General features: G+C 36.8%; 1 protein-coding gene across 4 annotated transcripts in view; it reads right to left on the bottom strand.

Moving 5' to 3' along the window:
* LOC134670176 (uncharacterized) overlaps nt 1-25908 on the bottom strand; it is an 80277-nt gene that overhangs the window by 33040 nt on the left and 21329 nt on the right. Inside the window, exon 1 of one of the 4 annotated variants that reach the window (XM_063527871.1) lies at nt 10193-10486. The exons of the other annotated variants lie outside the window; for them this stretch is intronic. Within the exon in view, the coding sequence (XP_063383941.1) occupies nt 10193-10244 (52 nt within the window). The 5' untranslated portion in view covers nt 10245-10486. Of the gene's footprint in view, nt 1-10192; nt 10487-25908 lie in introns of those variants that run through there. 4 annotated transcript variants of the gene reach the window in all.

Genomic DNA, 25908 nt, shown 5'->3' with positions numbered 1-25908 from the left:
GGTCATGTGGGGACTATGGGTTAAGAGACATAGTTTATTTTGCTCAGGGCAAGATAAATGGTATGAGTTTTCCCTACACTGAGAGAAAAGTACAACAAAAATACACTTAGAATTACAAAAATAAACTTAATCCGGGGACAAGGAGAGTTAACTAATAGGAACAAATTGACTTTTGCAATTTCTATTAGTTCTTGCAATTTCTATTATCTGTTTGTTGAAATTATATTTAGAATTATTGAGCTGTTTGTAGAAATAAATAAACTTTACAGAAATAGTGAAACGTCCATAATTATTACTAAAACTTCATTTTTTCCCCCAGTACAGAACTGTTTTTTAATTCCTGGTGATGATTTTTCTCTCAGTGTACAAGTGTTTGTCTTGCCCTAGTGGTCTTCTTACCCCATCTGACCTTATGTGATAGTTTACTGGTCAGTTTTGATTAAAATATGTAGTACCTATAGTCTCTCCCCCTTATTCATAAACGTTTACTAAAGTTAACAAGCCGATAATAATCGTTTGTTCCTTTCCGACGTATTGATATGATGGAAAGGGACAAACGATTATTATCGGCTTGTCAACTTTAGTGAACGTTTATGAATAAGGGGGTAAATCTTTAGGTACTTATAACATTTATTGATTAACCAACCAAATACAAAACCACCTGGATCTGTCACTGAACGACCTGACTTTAACCTACATTATTTTGATCATGTAATGTTTTCATCTACCCTAAACTGGCTTAAGAAGCCATTTGAGGGAAGATTTTGTTTACTCTTTTTTAAATATAAAAGATACAGACTTATAATCACGATGCATATTATTCCATATCCCGGTTGATATAAGACTAGTGAAACTAACTGTGGATCATTCAAAACTGTTAATACAATCAAGAATCTATTAATAAGTAGGTAGATGGGACCTACTTAATACTTTAACCATTAACATTAATGAATATAATTCACGTTTTACTTACTTACTTACTTATTTTTGGTCTTGAGTCATTATTTCAACAGAAACGTCTTCACAGACCTTCCTCTTGGTTTGATTAATAAAACATTATAATATAATTTTAACTTAATTTCGATTGTTTATACTACACATAAGTAGGTAAATAGAATTAACCTGACCTAAGTTCACTTACCTACTTCAATCAGAATATACTTATTCTAATTGAAGTACTGTCTTTCGTGAAGATTTTATAGATGAAATAAACATGCGGTATTTTTCTGCGCAGACACCCATAACATTTAGAATTGGTTTGTGCTTGTCCCGTTTGGAATCTTAAGTAGGCAGTCAAACTTGATAGAACGCCCGTTTTAGCTCAACCGGATTGCATACTTAATTAGATCTCTACACAGAAAATCTCTAAATAAAAATATAAATAGATATTACACGCCTTAAAATCAACCGGTCTTTCTAATTTAATAAAGAATGGTTATTTACGATTGTTACGATTTTAGTAGAAAGAGAGATTTTATTTAAGACATCGCTAAATTAAGAACGTTATTTTTGCGCTTTCGCTTATTTAAATAGTCGCGAGTTGCCTCGCCTCATTTGCATTTGCAAATGCTATGTGCAGTCAACAAAAGTGTTATTTGTCATCCGTTATTTTTTAGAAATTCATAGGATCTACATATTTTATTTTGAACTAAAAGAGCTGACTGGGGCCAGATTTCCCCCAGATGCTAGACGTAACTAAATAGAGGCGACTTCGGCTCATTTACTTATTAATAGATTTAGATATTGACAACTTTTTTTAAAGAATTTAAGTGGCGTCTCAAAGCAATCTAATTCTAATCTAATCTGCTATTCGAAATAGTCATAGTCATAGAAAAGTTCAGAGGAATCGGATTGGACGTGCTATGAACAAAATTTGCGATGATGTCACGAATCGCTGAAAAAACAATGTGTAAAGTAAAGCATTAAATGAATTTGGACTTTCCTAGAGGCATTCAAAGCGTTTCAAAGCAATCTAATTCTAATCTAATCTGCTATTCTAAATAGTCATAGTGATAGAAAAGTTCAGAGGAATCTGATTGGAGGGAACGTGCTATGAACAAAATTTGCGATGATGTCACGAATCGCTGAAAAAACAATGTGTAAAGTAAAGCATTAAATTAATTTGGACTTTCCTAGAGGCATTCATTAAGGCAATTTGTAGCGTTTAAGTAGCTTGATTAGGTCACAGCTCACAGGCCATGCAATGTCACGATTGAGCACTATGTTATGTAATAGCTATGTGTGCCTACGCGCGCAGATGACAACCATCCAGGTCGGTAACTACTAGTATTTCACCTATCGTGACGGTTGCAATAACACGGGTTGCATTTATTTATAGTAAGTTTAATATAGCAATAGTTACATCATTTCAATTAAAATAATAATACATTTTTTGTAAAACGTTGTTGGGATTCCTTTTTAATCTCAGTTTTTAATGTACCTAACAGATGTTGCCGCCTGTCGGTGGGGTATTTTTTATCTTACTTGTGGTTGGGAATTTTAGAACGTTTTCGTATTTTTATTTATGAGGATTTACTCAAACGATATTTGCTGTACTAACTGTAAAAACTGCTCGTGACCATAGACTCGTAGGTAGCTGAAATGATTCAATTCGTTCTAGCAATCAATAAGCACTATGTCCTCACTCTATGGCCGTATTTGACCCGTCACGTGGTCTTTTAAATATAAATCGTCCACTATTTCGATCATAATCAATAGAGTCTATGAAAGTAATATTCGAGAAGCTTCCAATTGATTAAAATAGTTACTCGTCAGCGTCTACTACAATATTATGATTCGTTTGCCGCACATCGAAAGACAAAAGACAAAACTTAATTAATTGAATCACTCTAACCACGACTATATAAAGTCTATAGGGACAATAAAATGTTTAAATATGTTTAAAATAATATAGTAAGTACATAGTTTTAACGTATATTTGTAGAAGGGTCAGGCTTATTGTTTATTCGTATTAAAACTTAAAACAGGTCGATTCCTCTTCTCATAACCTAACGAACCGTTATTGTTGAATTTGAAATATGCCGTTACGGGTAAGTAATCATTTATGTATGACAATCTTTTAATTATTAGGTATCTAGGTAATATTCACGATCGGTGCAAATGTACTTATCTCTGAATTAATCAATATTTAATGTCAAGATTTATTTCAATTATCATCAGACCAGCGTGATGATCCAACGACGATAGGCTACGAAGATTGGCAAGTGTCAACCTAGCGAGCTCAATTGAGTTCAGACATCAAAACTGTTTGAATCACTGCCTAAACAAGTCATATGGTCGTCGTCACCGCCAACGCAGTAATTATCGCGTTCGTGTAGCCGCTACCTTCGCGGTCGTCGAGTGAGACGAACGGATTATGTCGGTTACGATTTCGAACGAACCGATCAACCGTAACGGATTGCGCTCGATCAGAAATAATAACTGCGACGTCGGGCAAGGAACCATTACCACGATTTACTCGAGTCCAGATGTCTTAATTTTGTGTTTGAATATTATTATCAGCCAAAGTGGTTATTTGGCCATTAGGCTATATACCCAATACATCTCGCAGATTTTTGCATCGCTACATAATCTACGTTTCCTTATGTAGTAACAATATATATTATAATATCGCGTCTTTGGCTGTATATTTTATTATATAGTAGACTATACTCCTACTAGGTGCTGTGCACACCTCATCTTACCGCTTGGGTGCATCCCATCCTAAAGAAACTTGGGCTCCGTTCGACTTCAACCTAATTCCAAAAATATGCATAAGAATTAGTTTATTAAAAGGTATCCGATTCAAAAAGGTATTTATGGGATTACACTTCATCTAATGCGTCAAGTTTCCCGAAGGTTTTTGATAATGTTAATATTCTTGTTCTTTTGATAAAACATAATTGGCTGCTATCAAGCCATATAAACACTATAAACTAATTACACACACAATGCCTTCCACGACCAACATTATAGAGGCGTAATGCCCAAAGCGTGTCATCAGACTAATTCAGAGTTTTACGAGCCTATATTGAGGATGTTCCAAAGCTGGTCGTATCACTAAACAACGAAGATTGCATGGATTCCCCGGCGTACGGGTGACCGTTATCAGGCAATTATGTTTCTACTTTATACTGCAATAAAATGGGCTACATATGTCGGCACTTACATTACACAATACGTGACTGCTTTAGTTATACTTCTAAGAAAGTAACCAGATTATTTATGTTACTTATGCGTCTTAGTTTCTCTTTACGTATTGCAGAAAACATACGTATGTACCTACTACAGAGCACAAAAACAATCGGTTTTCACAGATCCTACTGGGTTTTCACACAAGTAAACACTGCACGACTCGACGTGATGTATATAATAATTCAGCATGATTAAAGTAAAAATAAAAATATCGCTTGTACCTACGTGTAAAAGTAATCAGACGTTGGTTCGTAAATTTAGCGAGAAGGTCATGGATCCGGCATTGGAAGCACCTTGAAAATATTTGCCTAAAACGAAGCGTTCTTGGCAATGCGTTCGCGCACAGTGGTTCACTATTTATTTGATTACCTTTGCCATGCGAGTCTGTCTGTCCAACAAGGATACAATGGGTGTCAGACTAATCAAATTAATAGTTGTTCATACATATACCGATTGTTACAGCAAAGGAGAACCTACGAATGCCGTGCACGTCCCGCGGCGTCAGGCCATGTTGTGCTAATGTTACCGCACCACTAGTAAACAGAGCATAATGACTAATGAGGTAAGTAGGTACCTTTACTTCACCACTTACATGGAGATTAGCTTCGGGAAATAATGGCCTTAAATTTAATGCGCGACCTACTTTCAGAGTGGACTCTGAAACGCGTATTTTCAACTTAGTCGGCGAGGCGCAGGTCAACAGTATCGTGTGCGAAATATAAAACACTTAATTTGGACTTACCAAGCAGATCACGTCACTCATGAACGACATTCAACATTCATATGTCGATGGGTGCTGGTCACGCAATTTTTTTGTGTGGTACTTAGGTATATGTAATATCTGTATGATTACATATCTACATAATATTAATAGCGTGATAAGCCTCTTACATTGTGATGAGACTAGATCATGTAAAGTAGATTTAATCTCTTTTTCACACTGTAACTGATGTAATTAGGTATCTTGACTGTAGGTATCATACTTTTTATTCGCGTGACTTCCTGTTACTCACAATAGATACAGAGTTAGGAAACATTTTCAGGTTTTCCTAGTTATCTTTGTCATAGGAAAAACATTTGCAAAAGGAAAGGACATAGCCTCAAGCTCAAGAGCTCCACTTGGCAGGTTCGCGCACAATGTTGTGACTCTTCCAACGTTTTTGTTTGACTCGTCGTAAAGTGTTGAGGAATTTCACTACCGTCTTAACCGTAATAGCTACTCGCGCTTTGTCCAGATGAAAAGTTTATATCTCACAAAACATTTATAGCGGTTGTTGGGATAAACGAACCACAAACCACAACGCGTATCATGCCGCTTCTTACCGCGGCAAACGAAAAGAACCTTCGAATAATACTAAGGTGAGACGTGAACAAAATTTGAGTAGACTCTGGAGCGAATAATAATCCGTCCAATTTTCTGGTCGTGACTTTGAAACACCACGCGGAAATGAAGGAGGTTAGCCAGAAACCTTATTAACAAAGATCTCATTATTTCGCTTGCATTTCAACCCAAATTTCAGACGTTTTCTACTGACCATGAACAGACTGAACGACTAACCTCTAATTATATACCTACATTGTTAGCTGCAGATTTCATAACGTCAATGTGGGAAACATTAATCCTATCGGATTACATGGAATCGGTGTAGCATTAAGGGTGTCAAGGCGTAATGCGATGCTAGATCTAGACAAGTAGCTGAAGATGTAGCAGACAAGCCATTATACTTACGTTTAAGTGCATTACGTAACTATAGTAACACTGATGTGTGCTTTAATTACAGTTAAGAGTACCTGTGAGTCATTACGACGTAATTCGTACAAGAAAAAAACTATTTCGATTGTGTACTCAAACAAAATATTGCTGATATGATATCATTCCAATGACCGTACTTTGGATCTATTCTTGAGTAAGCAAATGATGTATTGAAATTGTATCAAAACAAAAACGTAATGTGGGTATTTTTAACGCCCACTCTCGCGTTAATGGATTGGTTACAATTATCTACCTATGTATACTGTACATGACTGTGGCGAGTATAGGCCTTATATTTCGAATAAACTTGTTAAATAAATACCTTCTCAATATCACATGAAGGGATCATTGGGCAATGCAATCGGCTCACGTATTGCAACCGTCCCGTCCGGATTTTCGCACGTTTGTATCTGGCGTGGCGTACGCTAACTGTTGAGAATATCTCATTGTGCAGGAAACCAGTCAGGGCCGTTTTGTTCGCAGATCTGGTTTGCGCGTCAACAGTGAGAGTGGAGCTCTCGCCCGTTCCAACAGGATATAAATATCTATTCATTCATATGGATGACCTTGCACAATACTACATGGCGCTTCGATATTTGATAGCTTTTATAGAACTTGATTGCAATTTAGCACCTTTCTCTTATTTAATGACACTTTCGATAGTCTAGGTGTTTATTATCTAATGGTCTAGAGATTTCTCAAATTAAAATTTGATGAATTGATACAAATTTGGAATTGTATTGGTTCGTATATCGTACTTACTTGTTTCTGCTAGCGTAATAGGGTAACCAATGTAAGTGCACAAGCTTGACGCGACGCGGCGTTAATTACATTGAATTGGATTTATATACATTTGAATTAAATAGAGATACAGAGAATAAAGACTAGTCGATAATGCTGTGGGTAATTAGGATATCGCCTTGACATGACAGTTTTTCTTGTAGTAGATACAGTCAGCAGCAGATATACCTGAGCGGGCAAGATGTCCAAGAAAACATTATACACTTCAATCGTCACAAAAATAAGGACATCTAAGATGTCATTTTCACGTAGGCTTTCAGTTCGTCACAAATACCTTAACTTCTGAGTTTTTCTTTAACACATACGCCCTTATTTAATCACAATGACAATAACGGTTAAAAAGTCAGTGGTAACTAGGCACTCAAATTCAAGCTGCTGTCATTAATACCTACACGCACTGCCAATCACGTACGTCAGCAGTCAGGGTGCCACCAGTTGCTAAGCAGTTGTTATTTCAATGGTAACTAAGCATCAACATTTTATCTGTTTAACTTTAAAATAAATACTGTAGCACTACGAACTGACACCTCCTTTCTTAAAGAAGTATTTTATCGTTAAGTGTCAAACTTAGACAATAAATAAGTAGGTTCTACGCGGTCGCGCGGCGGTAAGGTCATATGCGGCTGTACTGTTCTTCCAAACCGTAGAGCATATTATATACCTATGTTAATATATTTATTTAGCCCGCTTATTGTACTAAAATATATTATACAGGGTGGCCCATTTAGATCGGCCAGTATGGGAAAATCTGATACTATAAGATATACACCGATCTCTTCTTAGGAATCATGTCATCGATTTTAGTAACACGAAAAAGTGCATTCATACATTTAAAAAAAATGTGTACTCAGCTCGGGAATCGAACCCCGAACGTTTTGAAAAATAAAACTAAGACTTATTTCTATTTAGATATCGATTGTGTAGGTCTTAAACAATAAATGTTACTATGAAACATGATATTTGAAATTAATAAAATGCATTGTTTTCATATCCTTTAATTTAATGTAGGTAGTAAGTTTTCGAAGAGACCAGCAATTTTAGGGTTTCGTACCCAAAGGGTAAAATGGGACCCTATTACTAAGACTCTGCTGTCCGTCCGTCCATCCATCCGTCCGTCCGTCCGCCTGTTACCAGGCTGTATCTCACGAACCGTGATAGCTAGACAGTTGAAATTTTCACAGATGATGTATTTCTGTTGCCGCTATAACAACAAATACGAAAAACAGAATAAAATAAAGATTTAAGTGGGGCTCCCGTACAACAAACGTGATTTTTGACCGAAGTTAAGCAACGTCGGGCGGGGTCAGTACTTGGACGGGTGACCGTTTTCTTTTTGGCTTTTTTGCATTATGATACGGAACGCTTCGTGCGCAAGTCCGACTCGCACTTGCCCGGTTTTTATTTTCAGTACATTTTACATACATTTTTTTTTAATGTATGAATGCAGTTTTTCTTGTTACTAAAGTCGATGACATGGTTCCTAAGAAGAGATCGGTGAATGTCTTATAGTTTTAGATTTTCCCATACTGACCGATCTAAATGGGCTACCCTGTATAGTACTAAAATGCGATGCCCCGAATCGATCAAAGAACGAAGGAGAAAATAATTGAATTGAAACGTAACACGTTCACTGTCCCAATCTGACATGTAAACTTTATGGCTTTGTAATAGAGGCTAGCCGTGGCCCCACGTGAGGAGAACGAGCAGTAAAGGTGTTAAACATATCCAACCTAGCAGTAAATATCAAATGGCATTCCGCACAGGAGTAATCTAAGTAACGCCCACTGCGGGTTCAAACCTACAACGTCCTGATAGAAAGTAGTACATACGCTACATGTGACATATATTCAAAAATTATATAAACGAATGCGAAATTAACATAAAACCAGAAGACACAAATTAATAATAGAAATGAAACCCAAAAAAAATAAAAAGCTGTAATCTCTAGGTGCGTGCGACTGAGATTTGAACCCGCGGTCTCTGCTTTGAAAAGCAAACGCCTGTTACTGAGACCACAACGTGCCTTGACAATTGACTCTAAATTCGGCTTCAGTTAGCTTTTGCTATGTGTCATTCGTCTTGACGAATCTGTTAAAAGAAATAGTTTGCAGTAAGTTGACCGTGAGGCTCCTGTCAAATGGTTGAAGGTTGAGGTTGAAACGTGAGATAGATGTATGTGATGACAAGACTGTACTGCTTTCGATGATTGTCAAAACGCTTTACCTGAAATTAGCATGGCTATTTTTCATTTAACATTCGACCATACTTGTATGCTTTAAAGTCTATTTTCCCACATTGTTCAGATATATTTGACACGTTGACCGCTTAGATACCATTGGTTTTTTGACAGCTAAGGTATCAGTGACTTGTTGTAAGTGTAGAAATTAATGAATAGCGACTGTTAACATAATTGTGACACGTTGAGCGCTCACAAGTAAATACTACCATGACAGTCAACAACTTTTTGACTGTTTAAACGTTTACCTCTCTTTGAGCACCTGGAGTGCATAGCGACTTCTGCTGCTGACTGTACCAGTCGCATCTAGTAGTTGTGACAGACCATCTTGCTGTGCTTCTTTTTTCGATGTTAATTAGCTTTGTGATCAAGTGTCATAGATTCAACTACTTGTCTGACAAGTAACCTTCAATTAGCTATTTGTTATATGGTTGCCAATTTGTTGAAAAACTGGTCGTTATCACAGAGTGATCTTGAAGTTTATAAACAACCATATTGAGTTTAATGTTTATTATATGATAAATATAGTCTGACGAGTGACGACTATACCTGGGCATGTTAATTTCGAGCCAGTAGGTAGGTAGCAGGCTATTAACAAACACATTTTTTATATGCGATATAAAGCATTCCGCCTTTTTAGTCTTGACAAAAAAGATTTATAAAACGCTTACTTACTTAAAAATAACATTCGTACAATGTCCCTGTTCCTATTTTCAGTACTATGGACGAATTAGAAAAGTGCAGTTAGAAAATTCCTCACAGGCGCCAATGTTAAATGAACTTGTAAACAGAAAGCGTAAACAAATCGCTGGCGCTGAGGTGAAAACGTCATGAAACAGCAGTCTGTGGCGCAAACAATGAGACGAATGACCCGCGACAAATGTCAAAACCAAATGTCATTCGTTGTAAGTCGATAATTTTAAGTTCAACGTTTTGTTCTGTACCGTTAATTTGTTTGTTTTGAATTTGTTTAACCGAGTTCACGTAAGTATTACGCAGTCGTTTCTGTATCGCGTTAAAATTAGGTGTTGGGTGTTACCAAACAATGGCAGTTTAAGAAGCCTGATAAGTTCGTTAAGCTTAAACTTGCTAACGTTCGTGGGCTACTTGTAATTATGATACACGATTAAATCTGCGAGCAGCGACTGCCTGCGGCGCGCGGCGTGAGGTATTGTCTACGAAAGTAACTCCTGGGCATCTCATCTCACCTGCTCCACAAGTGTTCCTCCAAAAGTCTGCAAACTTGCTGCACGCGCTCATCTCGATCGAGCGTCACTTCGCACTAATGCCAATGTATTTATAAACTTCACTTGTACAGTTTCGCAATCCTTCAGCTCAGGTCAGGCTACGGGAAACTTGGTAAGACGTGAATTCGCAAACATGGGGCCTACGCGTGTACCGTTGTGTAGAAAGCTACCGGAGGCACTGTCATCGTACGCGCTGCGTGGAGCGGACTCGCGGGGCGGCGTGCTACCGGCGCGACTGCCCTCGTGCGACTACTACGGTAGTGGCCGAGCGCCGAGCCGCCAGCGGAGCGCGAGCACCGCGGCCGCGGCAGACGCCAGCGGCACTCGCGCGTTATTAACGTTCACCCGCGGGGAAATGGGACGATTAGAGGGGTGACGTGTCGGGATCGCCAGGGCTGTGCACAAGGAGCACCATTGGGCTTTCTATTACTAGTGGCTCAGTGAGCTGTAGACCTCGCGTTAAGCTTAGAAATTGTAAAAGTGAAAATACTTAGTTTGTTGAGTCGGTACCATAGACGCTATTGGCGCTTAAGTCCTTTGTGCAAATTTCCACTTTTTATAAAATTTCCAAAAAGTGGATCAATTAAAACAATCTATTTAATCATAGAATCTGGTTACAAACTTTCACGAGAATCGGTTAATAATTACGACCTGTAGAGGAGAACATAATTAAAAATAATTAGTGGGGGCAGTCCATACATGTACGTGAGTAACTATATAGAAGTAAAAAACCGGGCAAGTGCGAGTCGGACTCGCGCACGAAGGGTTCCGTACCATAATGCAAAAAAACACAAAGAAAAAGCAAAAAAAAACGGCCACCCATCCAAGTACTGACCTCTCCCGACGTTGCTTAACTTTGGTCAAAAATCACGTTTGTTGTATGGGAGCCCCATTTAAATCTTTATTTTATTCTGTTTTTAGTATTTGTTGTTATAGCGGCAACAGAAATAGGTACATCATCTGTGAAAATTTCAACTCTCTAGCTATCACGGTTCGTGAGATACAGCCTGGTGACAGACGGACGGACGGACGGACGGACGGACAGCGAAGTCTTAGTAATAGGGTCCCGTTTTACCCTTTGGGTACGGAACCCTAAAAAATATTGAGTAAACATCTTAGTGTCATTTTATATATAGGTATTTAAAAAAAACCGGGCAAGTGCGAGTCGGACTCGCGCACGAAGGGTTCCGTACCATAATGCAAAAAAAAACAAAAAAAAGCAAAAAGAAAACGGTTACCCATCCAAGTACTGACCCCTCCCGACGTTGCTTAACTTTGGTCAAAAATCACGTTTGTTGTATGGGAGCCCCATTTAAATCTTTATTTTATTCTGTTTTTAGTATTTGTTGTTATAGCGGCAACAGAAATACATCATCTGTGAAAATTTCAACTGTCTAGCTATCACGGTTCGTGAGATACAGCCTGGTGACAGACGGACAGCGAAGTCTTAGTAATAGGGTCCCGTTTTACCCTTTGGGTACGGAACCCTAACAAATCTTAGGTTACTGAATAAGCTTCTGATTGAGTAAATATGTACTTTTGAAAATATTTGCCTCGAATTTCCAAAAAAATGTGTCTCTAATGTACCGCGAAAGTACGCACTTTTGATTGTATGGCTTTTTCATATCGTATGAAAGTGCGAAACGCATATGCGTGGCCCGACACGCACTTGGCCACAGTTTTTTAGGATAGGCCATGCTAGATCTCTTCGATTGAATATGCTATACATGTTATACATGCTACGCGGAAATTGAAAATAAACAGTTGTGAAAGTAACCAGTTTTAACATAACTGTTATTATTATTATTTGAATACAAATGCAGTCCAACTTCTTGATTGTAAAACGGAATAATATTAAGACTACGCTTTCATTAATCTCCTAGAAAATGAACATAACTGAATTTTCCAACATAGAAAAATGATAAAATTGTGATACTGTGGCAAGATCGTCCTTGCAGAAAATGAGAGGATTACTTTGTGGAGGCTGCAATCGACGGTGAGCCCCCGGTGGCTGGCGGGCAAATTGGATCAACAGCTCGTTACACGTTCATCTATCCACTAAACATCTAACTACACTACATTCTATATTTCACCCAGATTCCGATTCTGTACGATTTCGAGGATATAAAAAATAACATCATCATCATCTATTTAAGAGTTGCACTCTCGTTGGTGGAGCGATTTACATACATGTCGGTCCTCTGGCTTCTCCTTGACAGCCTGATATGACACGACGTGAGTTTTTCCTTTACTTGATCTATGTACGTTCTCCTTGGTCTGGGGAGACCAGAGAGGGGACTAGCTCTGTCTCCTTGCCTTCAATGATATTTTTGATAAATTCGTCGTGTCGTAAAAAATATATAAGCTGTATTTATGGACTCTTGCTCTTGTACAGTTCCGAACAAAATTCGCGGAGTTTTTAATTAACTTTTAATCTCCGCTGAATATTCTTCATATACAGTTTCTTTTCTTCCTTATCGTACCCTCATGGCTGAGGGACGTGACGAATGTGGACACTTTTCACCAGTGCTCTCCAAGCCGCTCTGTCTTGGGCCCAGTGCATGTTGGCTTGCAATGTGGCCTTTGCTCTGACGTTATTCTGTCCGCCCAACGCCGAAGAAACCAAGTACACTTTAGGAGCAAACAGTTAAGTTCGTCGAGAATGGATGCATAATATACAGTTTATGTACTTACAACTAAGAAGGACTACAACTTTATAAACTTTTTGTTAAAATGGGTGTAAATAAGAACTAGTTTTTAGACAAAAAATTCCGGACGCTGAACTGTATGTAACACGAGCAAATTCTTTAATAATTATTAAGCTCACGGAAGCTTCTCACGACTATAGATGAGTTGAAGAAACGTGAAATAATAATTTAATTACATGATGCTTAATTCAAATTAGGTAAGCGATGATTACTTAGCATTTTCCCATACAAAAGAGTTCAACGAACTTAGTTCCGCGGGTCCGGAACTGCTCTGCTGTTCCCATCGCTTAACGCATGCTCGACTCAGGAGAACCAACACAAAAGTGAATCCTGTGGTTCGTAAGTATACGCGTATTTGTGATTAAAGAATACGCTTAAATTGGTTAATCTGCAGCGAGTTCTTTGTAAGAGATGATAATACATGCCTTGGTTGTATATTCGCTTATCCAAGTTCGAGCGAGTCAAGTCAAGACGCTTAGGCGAATCGGAGTAAATTGACCTCTTATGCTGGTCCCATCGACTAGCTCGGTAACGATGGTAATGATCCATGGTCCGCTATTCCATAGGGTAAAGGGTCCGGACGCTGTGGTCATGATCACCATTCAGTAATTATTGATTGTGCCATAGCTGGAGCATAAAAACAAGAATTTACGCGAACGAGTCACAAACGTGAATGAATGAGGTTTGATTAAGTTGTACGAGAGTGCTACTAGCCTTCTAACCTAGGTTGGCGTGCACAGTTCCGAGTCTCACATTCTACTTTCGCATGGTTTCAGCACTTGTATGAGCTATGTGCGGCGTATGTGGTGGGAGAACTAAATGTAGTGATTACGCTCGACCTGCCATTTAAAAAAAATTATAGCCTTATATTATAATAATCCATACTAAATTAAACATCTTTAATACGCATAGCCAATAACTCTCCCTTTTTAATTACTTTTTGCAAACCGTCTCAGTTAAGTAGCATATAATGATAGTAAGTTAATGATATAGCTGGTACACACAGCCAAAGGAGGGAAAGGTCATACAGACAAAATTTTGTATTTCCCGATAAGAGAACGGGAACCTAACTTCTAGTTTTTATAATATAATGTTGGTAATGTAGTATGTTGTTTATATTTTAAAAATGTAAAAGTTAACGAACATGAATTCATATTTATTATGAATCACCAATAGTCGCTAAATTTACTCGGAGTGGCTTAGACACTGAAACTGCATTTAGCTATCCTAGCTGCATAAATTAAGTGCCTATTTAAAACTGTTGACATTTAGGAGAAATCGTTTATGCAAATTGACATAAGTATCAAGCGATACCAGTTATTGGATTCTTAAAATACCTACGTACTCACTCAAGCATACAATAATAATCCTAAGATTATTCATTTATTGTTATAACACAATCTTTATTATTTTATCTGTCACACTATCACTATGTCTGAATCAGTTATTATTGCCGCCATATTGTTATTTATTGCATTAAAATATAAATAACAAACATGCCAGACACGCTGCAAATAAACTATTTCTTTGTTAAAGAAAACAAATGATGATGTTTTGATATGTAAGATTGAACAATATTAATAAGTTACTAATCATAAAACAAGATAATTTGGTAGTGACCTACATGATAAGGTAGGTGACTGGAGTCAAGATAAATACTTTTACAACCGAATATCTTATTTCGTAGAATATAAGACAAGCTAATGTTGTAATATACTTATCCAAATTCGACTGAAGATGCCAATTCTTTATTGTCTATCGTTATAAAAATGCCTTCTTTCTCTTTAGTTTTGAAATTATAACGTTAGGGAAAGTAGCCTAGCGGATAGACGCTGTTTTATTTTATTGTGAAACTAAGTATGCATAGGTAATGAATGATTATAGGAACACTGCTGAGTTTTAGCAGGCGTGGCTCACTCCGCGATTTCGGCGCTTTGCAAAAGGTAGCTAAAAGTACATCCGTTCCACACCAATTTTGGTGTGACATTTAGAAATTGAGGATTCGGATAATTCGAAAACTAGTATATCTGTCATAATGCTGATATAACCATATTATTTTGGTATTATTTAACTTCAAATAAAAAACCGGGCAAGTGCGAGTCGGACTCGCGCACGAAGGGTTCCGTACCATAATGCAAAAAAAAAAACAAAAAAAAGCAAAAAAAAAACGGTCACCCATCCAAGTACTGACCACTCCCGAGTTGCTTAACTTTTGTCAAAAATCACGTTTGTTGTATGGGAGCCCCATTTAAATCTTTATTTTATTCTGTTTTTAGTATTTGTTGTTATAGCGGCAACAGAAATACATCATCTGTGAAAATTTCAACTGTCTATCTATCACGGTTCGTGAGATACAGCCTGGTGACAGACGGACGGACGGACGGACGGACGGACGGACGGACGGACGGACAGCGAAGTCTTAGTAATAGGGTCCCGTTTTACCCTTTGGGTACGGAACCCTAAAAAGGATAAAAATTTGAATGCTGTTCTTTACGTTTGCGATTTTATTATTTAACTGAAAACGTGCTCTTGGGAAACGGGTACCCACTTAGAGAGTTGTAGTTTTATGTTAAATAGCATACTAATGGATCGTTATATAAAAGTAACCCGCATATAGGCAAGACTCAAGTTGGTCAAGGATTAGTAGGCTTAGTAGGTTGGTATCTATTAGACACAATTATTTTCATTCTAATAATATGAACTCTTCAATCTAATATGTATTTACAAATACAAATGTACTTATTTCACTACTTTTTACCTTTTGATTAACACATTTCATGAATGCCTCTCTACTTATACCTACATATGTCTACGTTGTTTTGGCCCCATGATTGTAAATGGTCCCACTGACATTATTGCTATTTTTAGAGATTTCGAATATAGGCACCAACAAACGGACCCCACCACCGCTTATCTTGTATGACCTCGTTACTAAACATGGTAATAGCAGTGTGAGAATAAGTCTATTCTCGGCAATAGTAATTAAATTACCAAGAACGTCCCCCCACCCGCGACCTCTCCATCGCACGTGATTCCATGGAACCGTCACGCTGTGAATCAAGACATAAACCAACTGAAAGCAGTTCCCCGTAGTCTCGTAACACTATGCACACGATGGCCCCATCTGTGTATAGGACACACACATGTCAGATGTGTGTGTGTGTGTGTGTGTGTGTATAGGACAGTCCTAGTCAGCACCAGAATTAGGTATAGCTAAGGGGGCGTGATATTACAAAATATTCCAAATTAACTAAACAATGCTATTCTTCTTAAAATAAGAGCAGAAAATGAAAAGCGAGCCTGCTTTTTACTGCGGCTGACTGTACTGAGACCGGAATTGATTTTCCGTGATTTCCAAAAAAAGACGTGCATTATGTAGTCGTATTTTCTCATGAAAAAATAACGAACAGCTTTACCTACATGTAACGCACTTTAAATGAAGTAGTGAAAACCTGAACTGTCACGAAGGAATAGTTACTGAAAAAAATCATACAACCGAATTGAGAACCTCCTCCTTTTGAAATCTTGAAGTCGGTTGAAAAGGTTGACACTATAAAACCTTGTTATGTTAATTCTAAAGATTAACGATCCCTCACCTATTCGATTTGCTATGGTGTATATTGTGCAGTTATGCACATGTGTGTGTCGAAGGTACTAATATCATACATATCCGTCTTAATCCTTAAGTTTTAAGTTTGCTATTGTATTGCGCTAAATATTATTAAAAGGTCGAAGTCGAACTATTATAGCTATGTATAATTTTTCCGCACATGTAAGCGTTCAAAAACACGAGGCAACTCATTTTAAACATTTTTCCGTTTCAAATTTCCATGCCATTATTGCATAATGCATTATAATAATAGAAACTGATTACAATGGTTATGTTATACCTATTTTAATTTTTATAGTATTTTGGAATACCTATGTAGCCATTCTAATATAAGGAAAACAATAAGAAAAATAAATAAAGGATATTAACTGATTATAATGGTTATGTTATAAGTACCTACCTACTTTACCTACTTCAATTTTTATGGTAATTTGGGATACCTAAGATGTAGGTATTCTAATATAAGGAAAACAAGATTGTCATTACAAAATCAATAACAACCAATACGGAATACATCCTAATTACTAACTTGATTAAATTTGTCAATTAAAGTTGATGTCGTCGACCTTAATAAGCCGTAGCACTTACCAGTCAAGACAATTAGCACTTGAGCGTTCATTACGCCCGCACGTTAAGCTTGTTTGTGGCGCAGCGTCACATGATAATTACTATAATTAGGGAACGTACAGATTTAGTACGGGCAATAGCTACCTACTGATGTTATGTTCTCGAATCCTATAAATTTTTGAAGACTAAACTTTAATCGTGCTCCAGAATACAATGTAGGTTTAATAAGGTCAGCCACCATACCTACATTAGAGTTAAACCAAGAAAAGTCTGCAGAGATTTAGACACCGCACGCAAAGGAGGTGTTATTATAAATGTCAAGCTTCTAAGAAATTATGACGTATTAATAACACTGGCACTGCGTGTGCTGTCAAAATCTCTGCAGACTTTTCTTGATCTAACTCTATTAAATTTTTAAATTACCCCTGTTGTTTACCCCTGCTTGTATTTCTGTTTACTTTTCTTTTATTCAGATGTGCAATAAAGAGTATTTGTATTGGTAAAATTCAGCGCTTCGTGCAAGATTCAAACTCGCAACCTTTTGGAAATTTCGATAGCTTAGGAGCGATTGGACAAAACTAAAACTTTAATTGTTTACATATAAGGCAATTATTTTTGAATTGTGACATAAATACTACCGTAATTGAAATCTAGACAACACCACAAGTTCTCTTCCGTAGGTAATCGAGTAAGTAATTATTGTCTTAATGTATATTGGATTGTTTGTGACGAATATTAATAAGTGAACAGGTTATGCGGCATTCACAGCGGCTGCGTAGGTAATGCACACACACAAGATTTAAATCAGTAAAGTATACAAATATCTATATTAACATATGACATCTATTTCACTTTATAATCTATATATTATATAGTAGTGTGACTACTTAAAAAACACACAAATCAAAATATTTCTTAAAATAATTAGATTTGTTCCCTAAAAGTTGTATACAAATATGTTAAAATACTTCATACAAGCATGTCAAAGTTTTCGCACGAATTAAATTATAATATGGAGTATAAAATTATTATAAATAGCCAAGGTATACTAACTGTCAAACACCACATATTCTTCGCTATAGTCGAGTCAGAAGATTAAGCGTTTCACATGTGCGCAGCGAAATAAAGATGTTTAAAATTGTACTGTTTATTGTGTGAGTAGTAGAAAATCAAATCGTGTCACACTTTAACAAATGTTCTAAATTTGACTACCGGTCTGGCCTAGTGGGTAGTGACCCTGCCTGGGAAGCTGATGGTCCTGTGTTGAATCTTGGTAAGGGCATTTATTCGTGTGATGAGCACAGATATTTGTTCCTAAGTCATGGATGATTTCTATGTATTTAAGTCTTTGTATATTATATTTATCTTTGTCTGAGTACCCTAAACACAAGCCTTCTTGAGCTTACCGTGGGACTAAGTCAAATTGTGTAAGAATGTCCTTATAATATTTATTTAATATTGAAATCCGTTAATACTGTTGTCGCAATGTACACTGTGCACGGTTTATCTCGCTCGTATGTATAAGTAGGAACATGCAAGCATCGGTGAAGGCCGGCCAGCTGCTAAAGGAAGCGGGAAGTATGGGACGATGACGTAGTCAGTGACCGATGCCGTCACCTCAACCAAGTTGGTGCCGCAGGGCCAAAGTTGGGACAGTGGGGACAACAATATTGCTGTGGTTTAAAAAACCGGGCAAGTGCGAGTCGGACTCGCGCACGAAGGGTTCCGTACCATAAAGCAAAAAAAACGGAAAAAAATGCAAAAAATAAAACGGTCACCCATCCAAGTACTGACCACGCCCGACGTTGCTTAACTTTGGTCAAAAATCACGTTTGCTGTATGGGAGCCCCACTTAAATCTTTATTTTATTCTGTTTTTAGTATTTGTTGTTATAGTGGCAACAGAAATACATCATCTGTGAAAATTTCAACTGTCTAGCTATCACGGTTCGTGAGATACAGCCTGGTGACAGACAGACGTTTTACCCTTTGGGTACGGAACCCTAAAAAAACTGATATGCAAGACCGAAGTGATCACATAAGAATGCCGTGAAGAAACTTTTGTACGGAACACTAAAAAAATTCCTTATAGAAATGTAACAGGCAGGTCTTCCTTCGATAGTACGAAAGTGGTAAAGAATGCGGCTTCTAAGCTGGGGGTCGGGGGTCCATACTCCGTCTGGTACCAATGAGTTCTTCGATAATTTGAGACTCTATACACTACACGCTTTTCGAGTTTCGACAAATAAACATTTTGAGTAACAGTTCTTATCAATTACCTATGCTATTCAAATGTTTTGTTTTGTTAAATAAAAATGTTAGAATATTATTAAATTGATGTATTTATGAATTTGCAACATTTTGCAAAGTCCATTGACTTTTACCTCCAAACTAAAATTATTAAGATAACATATCAGTGGTATTTCCAAGTCATAAACATAAAACATATGCCCTTGTGCAGAATTACACCAATACAGTAAATATATGTATCATATTCCATTCATACATTGTTTGTAGTTTAGTCTTATGTTAAGTGAGGAGGATAGATTAAGTTTTTTTTTTTTAGTTATTGTATTTTTTGGACTAGTTGTAGATATGTAAATTTTATAATATTTTTAAAATGTGATATGAGTTATTGTGTAAAATAAAATGTGGATTTGTTTAGTCTGAACTAAATATCATAGATGATTATCAATGAATACAACGAGTGTGCGGGAGGGCTTATAAGGAATTTGATAACAAGTTTTATTTGTCGTTATGAGTCAACTTTGTTACCCAGGTTCAATATTTATAACCCTTACAATCTACTACTTCTATAGATAATAATAAATATACAGGGTGCTTCCTGTAACAGGAGCAATAAATTAAACGAATGGCTGTACTCCTCAAACTGACCAACATTTGTTCAGCAACTTTTAAAAATTATGAATCCTTTAGAGTTCCTTTTTTTCATACAAAATAAATATTGCTTTCAATGTACGCCGACATCAGTGTATTTGACGTTACTTGTCACGCTTTTAACATACCAAAATTTGCAATACATTGCGTCTTAGAATAAACTTTAAAGTGTAATAAAAATCAAACCATGAGTTATTTTCAAAAGTTGCTGAACAAATGTTGGTCAGTTTGAAGAGTACAGCCTACAGTTTAATTTATTGCTCCTGTTACAGAAAACACACTGTATGTAATACCTATTGTAACCCTAGAACATTTTCTTAAAAAGTAAGAATATGAAAACACTCTTAGAGCATTTAGTAACTGGAGACGTCATCACTTTAATTTTCTGTACGTAATAGTCTGCCGATTTTTGCGGGGGAGGGGACGTCAAATGTATTGCTATTTCTAAATGATTTATTGTACGTAACGTACAAATATAGCCATGTCAGTCCATAGGTACAAAATTTGCACAATTGTGCAAGTTATTCGGCAGAGAGGTAAGCTCTTAAAGGCGACTCCAGTTATTAAATGCTAAGACTAAGACAGCACTATATCTATAGAAGGGTGTTTAATGTTTATTAACAATAAGCCAACCACGTCTGGTTTCCCATATTATTAGGTTATTTATCAGTGTTATTGCGCATAACGTGTGATCTTTAGATTGTAAATTTATCGAAGGGACCTATTCTAGGGTTATTAAGTCACGAAGATTATAGGATATTCTCCTTTCCTTTCGCAACAAACCTGAAAATAGAAAGGGATATTGCCGTAACCTCACAGGGTGCGTAGCCAACATACCAATCGTTTACGCTCCGAAACTCAACTTTCACTGCGACAGTAATATTGAAGAGTGATAGAGAGACACAAAGCGTTTCGTTGTCGTAGCGCAAGCGATTGTCACCTTAGCTAAGCACCCAGAACTAGTACCGACCGTGGGCGCAGCGAAAGCTTTCGTCTGGCTGGGATCGTGACGAGTCAGGGGCGACCTATGCACGACCAGTCTAGTTCACAATTGTGCGCTTGACCATGAACTTTTCTCTAATACATATAACTCGACACCGAGTTTAGCAACAAAAACCAGGCAAGTGCGAGTCGGACTCGCGCACGAAGGGTACGTACCATTACGCAAAAAACGGCAAAAAAATCACGTTTGTTGTATGGGACCCCACTTTAATATTTATTTTATTGTTTTCAATATTTGTTTGTTATAGCGGCAACAGAAATACATCATCTGTGAAAATTTCAACTGTCTAGCTAGACAGTTCACGGTTCATGAGATACAGACAGATCTGGTGACAAACAGATAGACGGACAATGGAGTCTTAGAAATAGGGTCCCGTTTTTATCCTTTGATTAGGTACGGAACCCTAAATATGGGCAATTTCTTGTCAGACTGTATATTAGTAACCTATGAGCACCCCAGTAGATATTCCTACTGCTTGGACGAGCGTAAGCGTGTCTTGTCTCAGCCTCCAATAAATACGACATCAAGATACAGATAACAACTATGCGTATATGTATGTACAAAGCTGTACAGCAACTCTCCTAACTGTAAGACATCAGTGGACCTTATTACAATAGGCATAAGGGCCACCCACACGTTCGGATCAACTGCATGGTTGTAATAACAGGCCAGGGCACGACCACCTTCGAAACGGTTCGATTCCGATAACCCGCTCGCAGTTCATTGTCGTCACATATTGACCGACCCATTAATTGTATTTACTGGTTGCTATCTCATTCTAAATATATACATTTTTACATAACTACTCTCACCGTTTAAACCTTGTTGTGGCTTAGTTTATCGAAACACAAATTAGGTACCTACGAAAACAGTTTAATTAGGCAGTTTGTTAAATAAGGCTTTACCTTGCATTCATTCACATACTTAGTGGCTACAATTCTGAGATCACTACGTAAGTACGTATATATCGTGTATGCTCGCTTCCCACGCCATCGCACTACCTTAAATGCAGCTGTACAGCCACGGTCACAAATATGTATACACTAATAAGAACTTCAACAACGTAAAGTCACAGAATTACTAATAGTGCAAAAGTATGCATTTAATGACTGTCATGTCTATTGTACCCATATTCGATATTGGAAGACAATTTCTGTTTGTTACTTAAATATAAAAATGTGTATTAAGTATAAGGTATCTAATTTAATGTAAGTACCTAAATATGTAATGTAATAATCAAAAGTTATAAATAATTTAACAGTTCAAATCACAATTATTGTTTTTTAAGGAATTTAAAAGTTTTTGCTTTTGTATCGGTACCTCAAACACAAGAAAAAAAGTTTAAACATTTGAGAATTTTGAGAGGAGTAGGTATTCAACGGCTACTTGTTCAGAATATTTTATAACAAGATTTGCCGCACGGTAGAAAGGTACCTATAAAGGATACCTATGTATTTCCCAAAAACTATTTCTAAACGGTCGCTTCAACGGGTCGATTAACCTAACCCCAAGCACAGAATAAATAATAGTACTAGGTATAGAAGACTTCACTCTCTAACAAAACGCATCTGTCACGATCAGCACAGATATGGCCGCTAGGTGGCGACAGCGCCACGCGCGTTATGGCAAACCCCAAAATTGGGGTCGAACGGACGGACTTTTAGCTACCTGTAGCAAAGCGACGAAATCGCGGACGGAGCCAGCCAGCCAGCCCTGCCCCAAGTACTAAACCACGTGAAGGTTCTGCCTTTTCATCAATATTTTAGTATTAACGGCACCTGAAGAAAATTGCTATGACACTTCATCCACGCGTACGAAATACTTAAATGTGCTTGAAGGCTAACCGACTGTTACTAATTAAAATAAACGGATAAGAGCAAATACTAGGAAACCCGTGTACCGGAATTGCATAACCTTATTCCGTTACCTACTATTTTGCGTCATACGATAAATTATAATAAAGAGTAGTTTACCTAGTAGGTACTTACATGAATAACTATTTTGTAAGTTTACGATAAGGGGTCATCCATTAATTACGTCACACGTTTAGGGGGTGGGAGGGTCAAGAAAAAGTGACATGTTGTGACATGGGGGAGGGGGGGAGTCACAAACATTGTGACGTCATTTTAACTTCATCACTATTCATCAGTAACTGAAAATGAGGTTTTGGAAGTAGGCAATTTTCGTTCCTAATTGGTTTTGTGTTATAAAATTACTTACTAATATTTCTTTTACCAAAAAAAATTTTTTATTTAAAAAATAATGCCTAGTTAGTATTGCCGATTTCGTTGAAAACAATATTGCCTAAAATGTGACGTCACACCAGGTGGGGAGGGGTTTGTAAAATGGGGTAAGTAATAGAACGTATACAAACCTATAATATATTGCTCAGAATATATAAATTCAATTAGTATAATTTTGAATGGCATAACGTGCAATTAGTATAACGTGCGATACGTATAACAATGAATTCTATAATTTTATATTGTATAATGTACTTTACATATAATATCGTTTATGATAAGTAGGAAAATGTATAACATTGAAATAATATAATATACAAAACGAATATCACACAATAAATATAAGAGATGCAATTACGACGATAGCATGGATAGTAAAGTTGCTCCATAAAATGTTTTTCTAATTATGTGTGGGTAAGAAGAGAAATTATATTCACTCTTAATTTTTTTTTGTATAAACAATATACTTTGAGTTTGCCGTGATTAGTACGTAATTATGTGTTTTCCATAACCTAACCTAACCTAACCCACTTTTCTGGTAGCAGTTTTTTTTCTCTGAGGGGTCGCAGTTCAAACCTAACCTAACCCACTTTTCTGGTAGCAGTTTTTTTTTCTCTGAGGGGTCACAGTTCAAACCTAACCTAACCCACTTTTCTGGTAGCAGTTTTTTTTCTCTGAGGGGTCACAGTTCAAACCTAACCTAATCCACTTTTCTGGTAGCAGTTTTTTTTCTCTGAGGGGTCACAGTTCAAACCTAACCTAATCCACTTTTCTGGCAGCAGTTTTTTTTCTCTGAGGTGTCACAGTTCTAACCTAACCTAACCAAAGAATATAATACTCACTAGGAGAAGAACGGTAACTCCATACAAAAAAATGTCCCCAACCGTTTATACGCTTATACTACTGGCGCCCTCGATGTGTACCAATGGAACTAAAGTTGACAACCGGTTTAGCCTGGCGGGTATTGGTATTATAGGTATATAGTAATTATGTTGATAAACATATTTGTTATCTTCATATCACGAAATATATGAAAGATGCAAATATTACCCCTTGTTTGTGGTATTATCTATTGATTTAAATAAAAGGCATATTTATGTTTATAACATTGTATTATGTTCTACATATAGTAATATACACTGAAAATTAAACCCTGACAACTTAATAAAAATAGACATTAATAAAGCGCATTCACAAAGTTTTCAGTATTATACAAATAACATTAGGCATGCCTACCTATTACACTTTACACACAGATACACTACACTTTACACACGGCATTTTACACAGATTTCTAACTTGTATTCATTCATACATTTCTTCACGGTTAATTAATACGCTTTCCAGATGCGTTATGACTCGGTTCCTTCTGAACCCACTAAAGCTGTATAAATTTCACTCTGGCTGCTTCAACAGCCCTTGCTCCGCATTTAGCACATTTTCTATGTGCATTGCTGTAATCTATGTAGGTCTACTTACAGTCTTAAGTGGTTGTACCGCTACGTTGTACATATTTATTATTTAAATATTTAATAAATAAAATTTTCGTTATGAACTTTAACCACAGCAGTTGGCCAGAGTCATTGACAAATATATTTTTTTATTATGGTGGGTAGACGTACTTACCCTCCATATATTTTATGAATATTGATAAAGACAGTTGGAAGCAAATATTCATTATAAAATTTAATCGCGTGTAATTAAGTTTTAAGCGTTTTAAGTCCCGTTTTATGATTCATTGTGTATAAAATTCGTGATAATTTAAATCAGAGTTGGGAGCAATGTTGCTGTAGAAAAATGTTTTTCTTTTTATTACTCGCAACTTTTTCTCGGAGGCCAACGCACACATAGAAGCTTCAGGCGCACACATGCGCAATTATTTGGGGACATAACTTTCTTAGGAAGTGAACAGGCCTTGGACCTAACCCACTTTTCAGGTAGGAGTTTTTTTTCTCTGAGGGGTCACAGTTCAAATCTAACCTAACCCACTTTTCTGGTAGCAGTTTTTTTTTCTCTGAGGGGTCACAGTTCTAACCTAACCTAACCCACTTTTCTGGTAGCAGTTTTTTTTCTCTAAAGGTCACAGTTCAAACCTAACCTACTTTTCTGACAGTTATTATTGGTTAAGTACTATAAACTTTGAAATTCTGAGCTATCCTATCCAAATAATTTTACCAATGTTTTGTTCAGATAATTATATGAAATTTTATTAATTATTTTAATTTATATGCGTAATAAATGTTATATTAAATATAGTTAGTTTATATGTATAGTATACCAAACAACGATATGTATATAGAATGTTATATTATTTTTATGTTATACTAATTGAAAATATACATTTAGTGCATTATACATAAGATGATTATACCTTTTGAACGTTTATAAACTGAAATTATACCAAAAGTGCATATTCATTATGAGACGCACCCTGTAAAATGTGACCAAGTATGACAAGGAGGGGGGAGGGGTCAAAAAACCTAGAAATTCGTGTGACGTAATTAATGGATGATCTCTAAAAGGCTGTTTAAGTTTATACGAGCTGTCCTGTACCATTAGCCAGCGGTCGGCAACCTTTTAGCAGCAAAGGGCCACATAGTAGGTAAGTAGTTAACGAAGTTGACGCGGGCCGCACTTTGGTAATATTTG

Source organism: Cydia fagiglandana, chromosome 13, assembly GCF_963556715.1.
Source record: "Cydia fagiglandana chromosome 13, ilCydFagi1.1, whole genome shotgun sequence".
Classification (NCBI taxonomy): Eukaryota; Metazoa; Arthropoda; class Insecta; order Lepidoptera; family Tortricidae; genus Cydia; species Cydia fagiglandana.
This window is presented reverse-complemented; position numbering and strand designations above follow the sequence as displayed.